This window comes from Sinocyclocheilus grahami, unplaced genomic scaffold, assembly GCF_001515645.1.
Source record: "Sinocyclocheilus grahami isolate Dianchi unplaced genomic scaffold, SAMN03320097.WGS_v1.1 scaffold1815.1, whole genome shotgun sequence".
NCBI lineage: Eukaryota > Metazoa > Chordata > Actinopteri > Cypriniformes > Cyprinidae > Sinocyclocheilus > Sinocyclocheilus grahami.
The window spans coordinates 128,145-140,277 of NW_015506994.1; the positions used below are offsets into that span (position 1 = coordinate 128,145).

General features: G+C 42.4%; 1 protein-coding gene across 1 annotated transcript; it reads left to right on the forward strand.

Annotated features, from left to right (window-relative positions):
- The first annotated feature begins 346 nt into the window (after positions 1–346).
- LOC107572816 (basic proline-rich protein-like) lies at positions 347–7,382 on the forward strand. The gene is made up of 3 exons (XM_016259248.1): positions 347–408; positions 4,677–5,337; positions 5,434–7,382. The coding sequence occupies exons 2-3, from the start codon at positions 4,681–4,683 to the stop codon at positions 6,487–6,489; spliced, it is 1,713 nt and encodes a 570-aa protein (XP_016114734.1). The 5' UTR covers positions 347–408; positions 4,677–4,680; the 3' UTR covers positions 6,490–7,382.
- The last annotated feature ends 4,751 nt before the right edge of the window (positions 7,383–12,133 follow it).

Genomic DNA, 12,133 nt, shown 5'->3' on the forward strand with positions numbered 1-12,133 from the left:
CATATCCTGAGAATGAATAAAAGTCAAAACGGCTTGCCATACTCTGCTGTATCCTTACGTTACCTTGAATGGCTGTAATCAATCAGGCAAAACAGATCAGCCGATTTATCATATTACATAAATATGAATTGTTTTAAAAATGTGAACAGTTGCAGTTTATAATTAACACTGAAACATTACCTTTACGAATCCATTAAACAAGTCGCGATTGAGCGTGCACTACTATTCTCTGCTCCATTCGTTTGCGCGTTGTCTCAAAGACAAGCCCACAATCTAGAAACTCATGAATGTTCACTCACGCGCCACCCATTGGAACCAAATATTTCAGGAACTGAGTATTGCACAACATCGGACATGCAAGCAGAAAACTAAGACGCAGAGCGCGCTGCTAAATCTCTCCAAATACAGGTGCGTTCAGTCTGACGAGTCACTTGTTCACAGCTGTGATTTTGTGAGTGTATTTTGCTCTTTCTTGAGAATTTAGTCAAGCTTTAGCTTTTTATGACTTTTAGAGTCTCGATGTTTGTTGTAGTTTCGGTTTTGCCGAATCCACCTAAACGGAGCATAAAATGGGTTGTATTTCTTATAATATATAATGTAATTACTCAATAAATGTTGCGTTTGACAATTTGTCTTTAGCATTACGTTGTAGACTAATGCATATTATTTTTACGTCACAAACCAGCTGCGTTTCTGCTCAGACCTCACGCGCATGCGCGGTTTTTCCAAAGGGATCGTTGAGTTTTCTTAGATTTACAGGACCTTGGAATAATATTTATCAGCCTCTCATCACAACGCGGCAGTTTTAAGTATTTTAAACTATACGTATGCTTAAAAGAATACTGGATATCATTGGATATTGATGCATAACAGCTGAACTTTTATGAAATATCCATCAGTTGTTTTTATAGAACTTTACTTTAGTAAGTAGAACTAAAACTAAAGCAGCCATGTACCCAGCAAACACAGAACGCTCCCCTAACGTTCGTTTTTGGTTCCCATTGTTTGGGACCCAAATGCTAACGTTTGGGGAACGTTCTTTTTAGGTTATATTTTTTGTAACCATAAAATAAAGTTCTCAGAGCGTTGCATTGTGTTTATTTTTAAATAACCTAAAAATAACTTATAGAGAGCGTTCCCTAATGGTTATTTTTAGGTTATTTTTTGCAACCATAAAATAACGTTCCCAGAATGTTTCAGGGTGGTTATTTTTAAATAACCTAAAAATAATACAGAACGTTCCCTGATGGTTATTCTCAGGTTATTTTTATAACCCTGTAAAACTATCTTTCCAATGAAAACGTCGCAGATGTTAAAGGGGTCATATGATGCCATTTCAATTGTTCCTTTCTCTTTGGAGTGTTACAAGCTCTTGGTGCATAAAGAAGATCTGTAAAGTTGCAAAGACTAAAGTCTCAAATCCAAAGAGATATTCTTTATAAAAGTTAAGAGTCAGCCACACCTACCTAAAACGGCTCGTTCTAACGCATGTCTACGTCACTATGTGGGAAGATTTGCATAACGCCGCCCAAATGTTCACGCAAAGAAAGAAGGCGTAACTTTTATTCTCGCTGTAGTGTTGTTGCGCCGCTGCCATGTTGTGAAGGCACTGTGTTTCGTTGTGAAAGTGAAACTACTTTGTTTGGTCTTCCAAAAGAGGACACAACTAGAATCAGTGGTTAAGTTGTATTTACAACACTGTTCCAGAACAGTTTAACCCATATATTTGTGTGTGTGCAACGCATTTTACGGAGGACGAGGACTGTTTCCTGGGAGAGTAGCCTACGGTGCCGGTTTTCTGACAAATAATGCTGACTCAATATGGGATTACAATTCTGCCACAATTCTGTGCGCGAACGATAATATTTTGAGTTTTGTGGAGAAAATGTTCGTTTCACAAAGAAAAAAGTCTTTAGAGCGCACGGAAATCAATTTTGCATTTAAAATAAGTTTTTGGATGTGTGCAGACCTTCTCTTTTGCGCGTGCAACGTTTCTATATATATATATATATATATATATATATATATATATATATATAAATCAGTTTTCAAGCATTTTACTACACTTCAGTATGTTATTCTTATTAAGTAGGGATCATTTCTTAGGATTCTATACGTCTCTGAGAACCTGACAGCTTGTACTTCTGGAGACTCCAGGTAGGTTGCAGTTCTGGAAAATGGTGGCGCTGGAGACTAAATGGTTCCTGGTGATTTCACACCTAATTCTTCACCTTAATTCCTAATTCTTTTGCAGTTAACATACATCTTTTCTTCTCCACATGTTTTTGACTGACCCTGCTGCCCCACTGAGCATTTTGCTGTCCAATGGTTATGCATACACTTTGCAATTGCTGGGTTGTGTTGAGCACGTGAGCTGTTGGCATTTAGCGAGCACAGAGGGAGGGGCATCAGGCGAGCAAGCTGAAACGTTGCACGCGCAAAAGAGAAGGTCTGCACACGTCCAAAAACTTATTTTAAATGCAAAATTGATTTTCATGCGCTCTAAATATTTTCTTCTTTGCGAGACAAACATTTTCTCCACAAAACTCAGTTTGAGCGCGTGCAAAACACACTTTTGCGCACTCAAAATATGATCTTTCACGCACAGAATTGTGGCAGAATTGTAATCCCATAACTCGGAGCCTGTAAATATATATTCACATTTAAAGAATTTGCCACTGACGATTCAAACGCAAGTTTCGGGCAGTGTAGAGTAGCGCTTGTTGTTTGTCATTTCTCCGATCACAAATGCAGGTTTTATGTTTACGCGGCGAGAGGCAACGCGTAAAAAGATAGTACAAGTCATTATAATCCGTAATTATGTCCCCACTGGAACAAATGCCTCGTTTGTTATGGGTTTTATTGGTTTTGACTCGTCGCTCCGGCCAGGACACGGCATCACAACGCACTGGTTAGCTGGCCAATCAGAGCACACCTCGCTTTTCAGACCGATGAGCTTTGTAAAAATCGATGCGTTTCAGAAAGACGGGGCATAGAGGAGAAACAATAATGTACAGGAAAATAATGTTTTTTTAACCTTAAACCGCATAAACACATTTCATTACACCAAATATACAAAATAATGTTCTTTTTAGCAGCATCATATGACCTCTTTAATGTGTAATGACCTATACAGAGCCCTGCAATTCATTTAATGCAGCATTTATTAAAATACAGAAATTAGATCAATCAAAGCGCGATTTAAATTATAATATTAAGCCAGGGTTAACCATAGAGTGATAACAGAAATCATAAATTTGTGGGTTTGTTTCATCTTCATTTACTGCGCGCCTCTGGTCTGCACGCGCTTCTTCAGCACCTGTCTTCCACAGAGAGCCACGCACTTGCAGAATAAAACAAATTTACGGTCATTTTTCGTTTTACTGGCTGACTGACTCGCTCGATCTCTTTATTGAATGATTACTTAAAATTAATATATTTATGAGAGTAAATATGATTTCGGAGGGATTTAAAATGCCTAACTGAAGAGAACATGATGTTAAGCGAACTGTACACTTCAGTGGTAAGAAATGAATGTACTGATATCCTACTTTAAGTCAAGTAATTTTTTATTCTTTTTATATATATATATATCTGTGAATAAATGTCATATTTTATGAACCGTATATTGTGCTGAAGTAATTTTTATTTGGTGCTAAAGAAATTTAAAATCTGGGTACTCCGTGCATATTAATGGACAGATTTAATCTTATTTAATTTTACATATGATGGTTGATGTGCTCAGATTATTTGTATTACTTAAACAATAAATAAAAACAAGATGTGGTTTTTATAATACTGATTAGGCTTCCATACAGATAATTTCCAAGCCGCTTATACTATACTGGGTCACGAGTGTGCTGGATGATCATATCGGAGTAAAGAGGTTAGGGGAACGTTATAATAACGTTATGGGAACATTAGATTAATGTTAGAATAACATTCTGGGAAGTCGTGGGTCTAACCCAAAGGCTGTGGGTTCGAGTCTCGTACCGGCAGGGATTGTAGGTGGGGGGAGTGAATGTACAGCACTCTCTCCCACCTTCAATACCACGACTTAAGTGCCCTTGAGCAAGGCACCGAAACCCCGACTGCTCCCCGGGCTGCCCACTGCTCCGGGTGTGTGTTCACGGTTTGTGTGTGTTCACTGCTGTGTGTGTGCACTTTGGATGGGTAAATGCAGAGCACTAATTCCGAGTATGGGTCACCATACTTGGCCACATGTCACTTCACTTAAAAACAATAAAATTCCAAATCCCCAAAACCAAATCCCATAAAATATAATGTTCTGGGAACCAAAAACTAACGTTCCGAGAATGTTCTGGGAACCAAAAATTGTTAGTTATTGTTAATACAAAATATTGTATTAATTAAAATGGTCATAAACAGAATAATTATCACATTTCTTTTCACATTCATCTTGATTGAAGAGGCTAATTTGCTGATTTAAGAGCGAAATCAACCTGTATGTTACATACCAAAGCAAATGAATGTACTACAACTGAAAGCATGAATTGAATAAATACACGCCACTTGCTCATTTCAATCAAGTCAAAATAACAATTGGTCAGACATGTGAGACCCACTATAATCCCACCCAATGACTAAACCAAAGGAACACGAATAGTGCATTTAATAAACTGTTGTGTTCTCTCTCTGTCTGTGTGCTCATACAGTGAAATGGCAGAAGCCAATATTTCAGTGGATCTGGACCAGTTCAGCTGTTCAGTGTGTCTGGATCTACTGAAGGATCCAGTGACGATTCCCTGTGGACACAGTTACTGTATGATCTGCATTACAAACTACTGGAATCAGGACGATCAGAAGGGAATCTACAGATGCCCTTTATGCAAACAAATTTTCACAACAAGACCAGTTTTAGGAAAAAATGTGGTGTTTGCTGAAATGGTGGAGGAACTGAAGAAGACTAGACTCCAAGCTGCTGGTCCTGCAGTTCATCACGCTGGATCTGAAGATGTTCAGTGCGACTCCTGCACTGAAATTAAACAGAGAGCAGGGAAATCATGTCTGGAGTGTCGAAGCTCTTACTGTCAAAATCATCTTGAACAGCATGAGAATCTCTTCAGAGGTAAAAAACATAATCTGATTGATGCCAATAGATGCCTCCAGGAGATGATCTGCCCTCGACATAACAAAATGCTGAAAATGTACTGCCGTACTGACCAGCGCTGTATCTGTATGCTGTGTTTGGTGGATGAACACAAAAATCATGACACTGTATCAAATTCAGCAGAACGGGGGCCCAAACCCCCGGCCCCCACAACCATATTTGAGGTGGGGGGGCCCAAACCCCCAGCTCCCGTAAGCATATTTGAGGTGGGGGGACCCAAACCCCCGGACACGGCCCCCGCAAGCATATTTGGGGTGGGGGGGACCAAACTAACGGCCACTGTCCCTGTAAGCATATTTGAGATAGTGGGACCCAAACCCCCAGCCTCTGCAAGCATATTTGAGATGGTGGGGCCCAATCCCTCAGCCCCCACAAGTATATTTGAGGTGAGGGGGCCCAAACCCACGACCCCTGCAAGCATATTTGGGGTGGGTGGAACCAAACCACCAGCCCCCGCAAGCATATTTGAGGTGAGGGGGACCAAACCACCGGCCCCCGCAAGCATATTTGAGATGAGGGGACCCAAACCCCCGGCCACCGCAAGCATATTTGAGGTGAGGGGACCCAAACCCCCGGCCCCCGGAAGCATATTTGAGGTGAAGGGACCCAAACCCCTGGCCCCCGCAAGCATATTTGAGATGGAGGGGCCCAAACCTTCAGCCTCTGCAAGTATATTTGACGTGGGGGGACCCAAACCACCGGCCCCTGTAAGCATATTTGAGGTGGGGGGACCCAAAACCCCAGCCCCCGCCCCTGTAAGCATATATGGGGTGGGGGGGACAAAACCACCGGCCCCCACCCCTGCAAGCATATTTGAAATGGTGGGGCCCAAACCCCCACCCCCTGCAAGCATATTTAAGGTGGGGGGGGCCAAGCCCCCAGCCCCCGCAAGCATATTTGAGGTGAGGGGGCCCAAACCCCCAGCCCCCACAAGCATATTTGAGGTGAGGGGGCCCAAACCCCCAGCCCCCACAAGCATATTTGAGGTGGGGGGACCCAAACCCCGAACACCTGTAAGCATATTTGAGTTGAGGGGCCCTAAAAGCCCGGCCCCACGAAGCATATTTGAGGTGGTGGGGCCCAAAACATCAGCCCCCATAAGCATATTTGAGGTGGGGGGACCCAAACCACCAGTCCCCGCCCCCGTAAGCATATTTGAGGTGAGGGGCCCCAAAAGCCCGGCCCCCCCAAGCATATTTGAGGTGGTGGGGCCCAAAACGCCTGCCCCTGCAAGCATATTTGAGGTGGGGGGACCCAAACCCCCGCCCCCCGTAAGCATATTTGAGGTGAGGGGCCCCAAAACACCTGCCCCTGCAAGCATATTTGAGGTGGGTGGACCTAAACCCCGGCCCCCGTAAGCATATTTGAGGTAGTGGGACTCAAACCCCTGGCCCCCACAAGCATATTTGAGGTGGGGGGCCCAAACCACCGCCGCCGTAAGCATATTTGAGGTGGGAGGGCCCAAACCTCCGGTCCCTGTAAGCATATTTGAGGTGGGGGGACCGAAACTCCCGCCCCGTAAGCATAATTGAGGTGGGGGGACCCAAAACCCCAGCCCCCACAAGTATATTTGAGGTGGGGGGGACCCAAATCCCCGGCACCCACAAGCATATTTGAGGTGAGGGGCCCAAACCACCAGTCCCCGCCCCCGTAAGCATATTTGAAGTGGGGGGACCCAAACCCCGACCCCATAAGCAAATTTGAGGTAGTGGGACCCAAACCACCGCCGCCATAAGCATATTTGAGGTGGGAGGGCCCAAACCTCCAGACCCCGTAAGCATATTTGAGCTGGGGGGACCGAAACTCCCGGCCTGTAAGCATAATTGGGGTGGGCCCAAAAGCAGTTGTGACTGAAGAAGTGCGCAGCTTAGAGGGAACATTGCCCGTAAGCATATTTGAGGTGGGGGGACCGAAACTCCCGGCCTGTAAGCATAATTGGGGTGGGCCCAAAACCCCAGCCCCCGCAAGCATATTTAAGGTGAGGGGCCCCAAAAACCTGGCCCCCGCAAGCATATTTGCGGTGAGGGGGCCCAAACTACCAGCCCCACCCCTGTAAGCATATTTGATGCGGGTGGACTCAAACCACCGCCCCCCGTAAGCAAAGTTCCCTATAATTTTTTTTCTTGCTGAGCAAAGCTTTTCTCTGTTGGGTGGACATTTTGGCCACCTTAGCAAACACATTCTTTATATCAGACCTGTACAGCGCGCACAAAAAAAAGTGTGTAACTTTTAATGTGCTATTTACACTTGATTTGACCCTTGATGTAACTAAATCATGCACATTTTAGGTTACCTGAGAATTTTTTTTTTACAGTGCTGTTAGCAAGAAATACTATTAAAATTATTTAAAACACACAGAACAGTTAAATTATTTATAATAATATAATATAATGTAATATGAAAAAATGAAGGAGATATTGGTCATGAATTCCCCTTTTTCATGAATTATTTATTAGGTTTTATAATATGATACAATATAATATAATGTAAAAACAAACCGAAGAATTTAAACTTAGATCTGTAAGCTAAATATTTTAAGAAAATGTGAACGTGAATTCTTATTTAACGTTAGTTATATAAACATCCCTATGTACTGTAGTAGAGTTAGCACACTTCTACACTTGTGTGTAAATGTAACACCATGTCTACACCAGACACGACAGTTGTCGCGTCGCAAATCATTTTAACTTTGTGTCAGTATGTCATAAATAGAAGAACGAGCCGTCAGTTTATTGTCGGGGATTTTTCGTGTCGCGGCGCGGCATCCAGTGTAGACCACATCATTGATTATAATGGATTCTATAGTATTGTGTCGCATCACACCGCTTGTGTCTTGTGTAGACATGTTGTAAGTGTCTCAGTGTTTTGTTACTGTTCTGTGCTCATCATCCACCATTTCGTTGCGTTGACTCTCGTGTTGAGCTATTATAGCATTAAAACATTTGATTTCTACAGCGCACATCATTCTCTTTCTATGAAACCTGTAAACCACATTCACCGGTTCTAACTCTATAGCGACACCAACTCTATGGCGGTTTGACTGAGCATTGCAAATATTTCGTTTTTTTATTTTTCAATCAAATGGCTTTCCCAACTCATTTTTGCATGTGCATGGCATATAATTTCTTTTGCGCAATCGTGACTGAAGAAGTGCTTGGCCGTGCACGCGCGCAGCTTAGAGGGAACATTGCCCGTAAGCATATTTGAGGTGAGGGGCCCCAAAAGCCCGGCCCCCGCAAGCATATTTGAGGTGGGGGTACCCAAACCCCGGCCTCCGTAAGCATATTTGAGGTTGTGGGGCCCAAGCCCCCGTAAGCATACTTGTGGTGGGGGGGGGGGACAAACCACTGGCCCCCTCGAGCATATTTGAGGTGGGGGGACCCAAACCCCGGCCTCCGTAAGCATATTTGAGGTTGGGGGGCCCAAGCCCCCGTAAGCATACTTGGGGTGGGGGGGGGGGACAAACCACTGGCCCCCTCGAGCATATTTGAGGTGGGGGGACCAAATCCCCGGCCCCCACTGCTGTAAGCATATTTGAGGTGGGGGGGCCCAAACCCCCAGCCCCCGCAAGCATATTTGAGGTGGGGGGACCCAAACCCCCAGCCCATCAGCCACCCGCCCCGTCAGCATATTTGAGGTGGGGGAACCCAAAACCCCAGCCCCCAAGCATATTTGAGATGGTGGGGCCCAAACGCCCAGTCCCCCGCAAGCATATTTGAGGTGGGGGGACCCAAACCCCCGGCCCCCGTAAGCATATTTGAGGTTAGGGGGCCCAAACCACCAGCCCCCGCCCCTCCCCGTAAGCATATTTGGCGTGGGGGTGGACCAAACCACAGGCCCCCACCCCCGCGAGCATATTTGAGGTGGGGGGACCCAAAAGCCTGGCCCCCACAAGCATATTTGAGGTGGGGGGACTCCCCACCTTTGTAAACCTATTTGAGCTGATGGAGTCCCAACATAAATCCTTTTACTGTGATTTACGTAAACATTGTATTTTGAATAATCATAATCTACTGAAGTAAAATGTTTGGCAGTTAAAAATGTTTAAATGGCCTGTTGTTTGCAAAGATTTGCCCGTCTGTTGGTTAGCTTGGTTTGTCTTAGGTTTTTGTTTGTTAAATGGAGACAGATTATGTGTCCCTACTGAAATCTAGCATTTTCATTAGATGTTTTTTAAACATTCAAAAGTATGTTAAATGTATGTGTGACAATTTAAAGCCTGAATAAAATATCCCTCAATGTTGCAGTCTGCTTTTCACAATGTTTGTAAAATGTTTTAATTCGGTTACAATCTCTTCCCTTTTTGGACTAAAATATTCAGTATATACAGAACTTCACAGTATTATTTAAAGCACTGTATGTTCTACAGGGGTTTATGAATGTGGTTGGAGAGATTTTTAAAGAGGATAGAGAAACTATGATCATAATGTTTTCAGTAATGTGGACAAACAACATCAACAACAAATAAACTGAAACACACCTGAGTTCACAAAACTAGTTCAAATGAATTTAGTTGATTTAACTACAGAATAGCTGATTGCTTGTTCATGTTGAAAGAGAAATGCAATCAATAATAATAATAATATAAAAATGTATCATTTGCTGGCGTTTCTTCGTAATGTTTTTGTGTGTGTGAAATGTTTCAGCTTCAATCATAATCCAGTTTTGATACTGTGATGATGTGCCGTTGTCAGGAACTGTCAGTATTTGGTTTTAGTTTTCATTATCATGGACTTTTAGTTGGTTTTGTTTAATTTCCTTTTGTCTTTGTTCTAGTTTCCTACTCTATTTAGTTACTCTAGTAATTCATTTGATCACCACACCTGTTCGCCTTTTAGTTTCTTTGTTTCCTCAGTTCATTGTTGGTTGTTGTTTGCTTGGATACACTGTGCTTCTTTTATTAAAAAAAAAACCTTTGTGTTGGAACTTTTTGCTTATTCTTCTTCTTTGGAACATTAAAGTCTGTCACAGCCGTGAGGTAGTTTGCAAAAGTACGGAATCGGTAAGGATGCATCTTGCTAAGAGATAATCATAGTTCGGATTTCAGCCAACCAATCTTTAATCATTTAGTTATCTAAAAAAAAATCTACTCAGTTACAGTAAGTCACTGACTACAGAAAAAAACAGTTTCTCAAGCACGTTCTCAGCAAGATATATCAGCCCTCCAGTTCTTACAAGAACACAACTGTCGATCTGGAATGCATAACGTCTCTCTATCTGTGGGTTCATACAGTGAAATGACAGAAGCCAGTATTACAGTGGACCAGTTCAAATGTCCAGTGTGTCTGGATCTCCTGAATGATTCCCTGTGGACGCAATTATTGTAATGGATGCATCTTAGGATGCTGGAATCAGGAGGATCAGATGGGAATCTACAGATGCCCTTTATGCAAACAGTCCTTCACACCAAGACCAGTTTTAGGCAAAAATGTGGTGATTGCTGAAATGGCGGGGAAACTGAAGAAGACGAGACTTCCAGCTTCTCCTGTTCCTCCACCTGCTCCTGCAGTTCATCACGCTGGATCTGGAGATGTACAGTGTGACTTCTGAACTGAAATTAAAGCAAAGAAAGCAGTGAAATCGTGTCTGGAGTGTCGTATCTCTTACTGTCAATCTCACCTTGAACAGCATGAGAATTTTTTCAGAGATCAAAAACACAATCTGATGGACGCCACTGGACGACTGCAAGAGCTGATCTGCCCTCGACATGATAAACTACTGGAAATGTACTGCCGTACTGACCATAGCTATATCTGTATGATGTGTTTGGTGGATGAACACAAAAATCATGACACTGTTTCATCTGCAGCAGCGAGGACAAAGAAACGTATGGAAGAAAATTAATGACACATGTTTTTGAAACAAAAAAGCATGTTGAATTGCACTAACTGAAAAAAATAATGCATTGAATTAACAGTGTTTGCATTTTAATGTTCTGAAATTTAACTGTTGTTTATTTAAAGGGGTCATCAGATGCTCATTTTGCACAAGTTGATATGATTCTTTAGGGTCTTAATTAAAAGTCTATAACATACTTTGGTTAAAATTTCTCAATGTTAGAAAAATACCTTTTTAAACCTGTCGAAATCAGTTCTGTTTTTATCAAGCCATTATAGTCCATGTTGCTTTAAATGTTAATGAGCTCTGCTGGCCCCGCCCCTCTCTTCCAAGCTGCTCTCACAGAGACTGTTTACTTTAGCCGCATTCATCGTGAAACTCGGTAATTGGTAATTTCACATTATTATGAAAGATGATTTGCAAAGATTCGTAAAAAACCCTTATACTCACTTCTTCTGTAGATGAGGCTGGAACACGAATGATTCGAGCGAACATAGATGCATTTAGGCAGATTGGGAGTGGCGCATTCACTTCAAAGCAAAAGTAACGTTAATCCTCTGCGTCTTCAGCGCCTCAGATGTCGGGAGTAAATGACGACTGCTATATTCATTATTACATCCAACAACAGAACACCTCAATCGCTTAATCGGAGACATCGTGTCTTCCCCTGCACCGGAGTCAACACAATGGTGGACTAATGACAGCTCATTCAGGGCGGAGCTAAGGTAAGACACCAGTCCAGTCTGTGCTGAAACACTACTGTCAATCAAACTATCGTGGGAGGGGCCTGTACAGATCTACGTCATTCTGACAGGAATCTCAGAACAGCCTGCTTTGAGAAAGGGGATTTTAAAATATGGATTTAAAAAAATAACACTGGATGGATTTTGATAATTATAGGATGGATGTGTACACACACTTCCAACATACATTTATGTTCAAACAACTTGAAAAGTGAATTTTGCATCCGATGACCCCTTTAAACTGAATATTTCAATTCAAAATATTTCACACACATTTTCATATTAAAAATTCAATAATGCATATTCACCTTCCAGAAATCACTTCCCAAATATTCAATGTTTTTAAAAATACGATCTATAGTATTCGACCGGCAAATTTCAGTCCATTTTATTTCACTTTACAAATTTGCTTCCACAAATA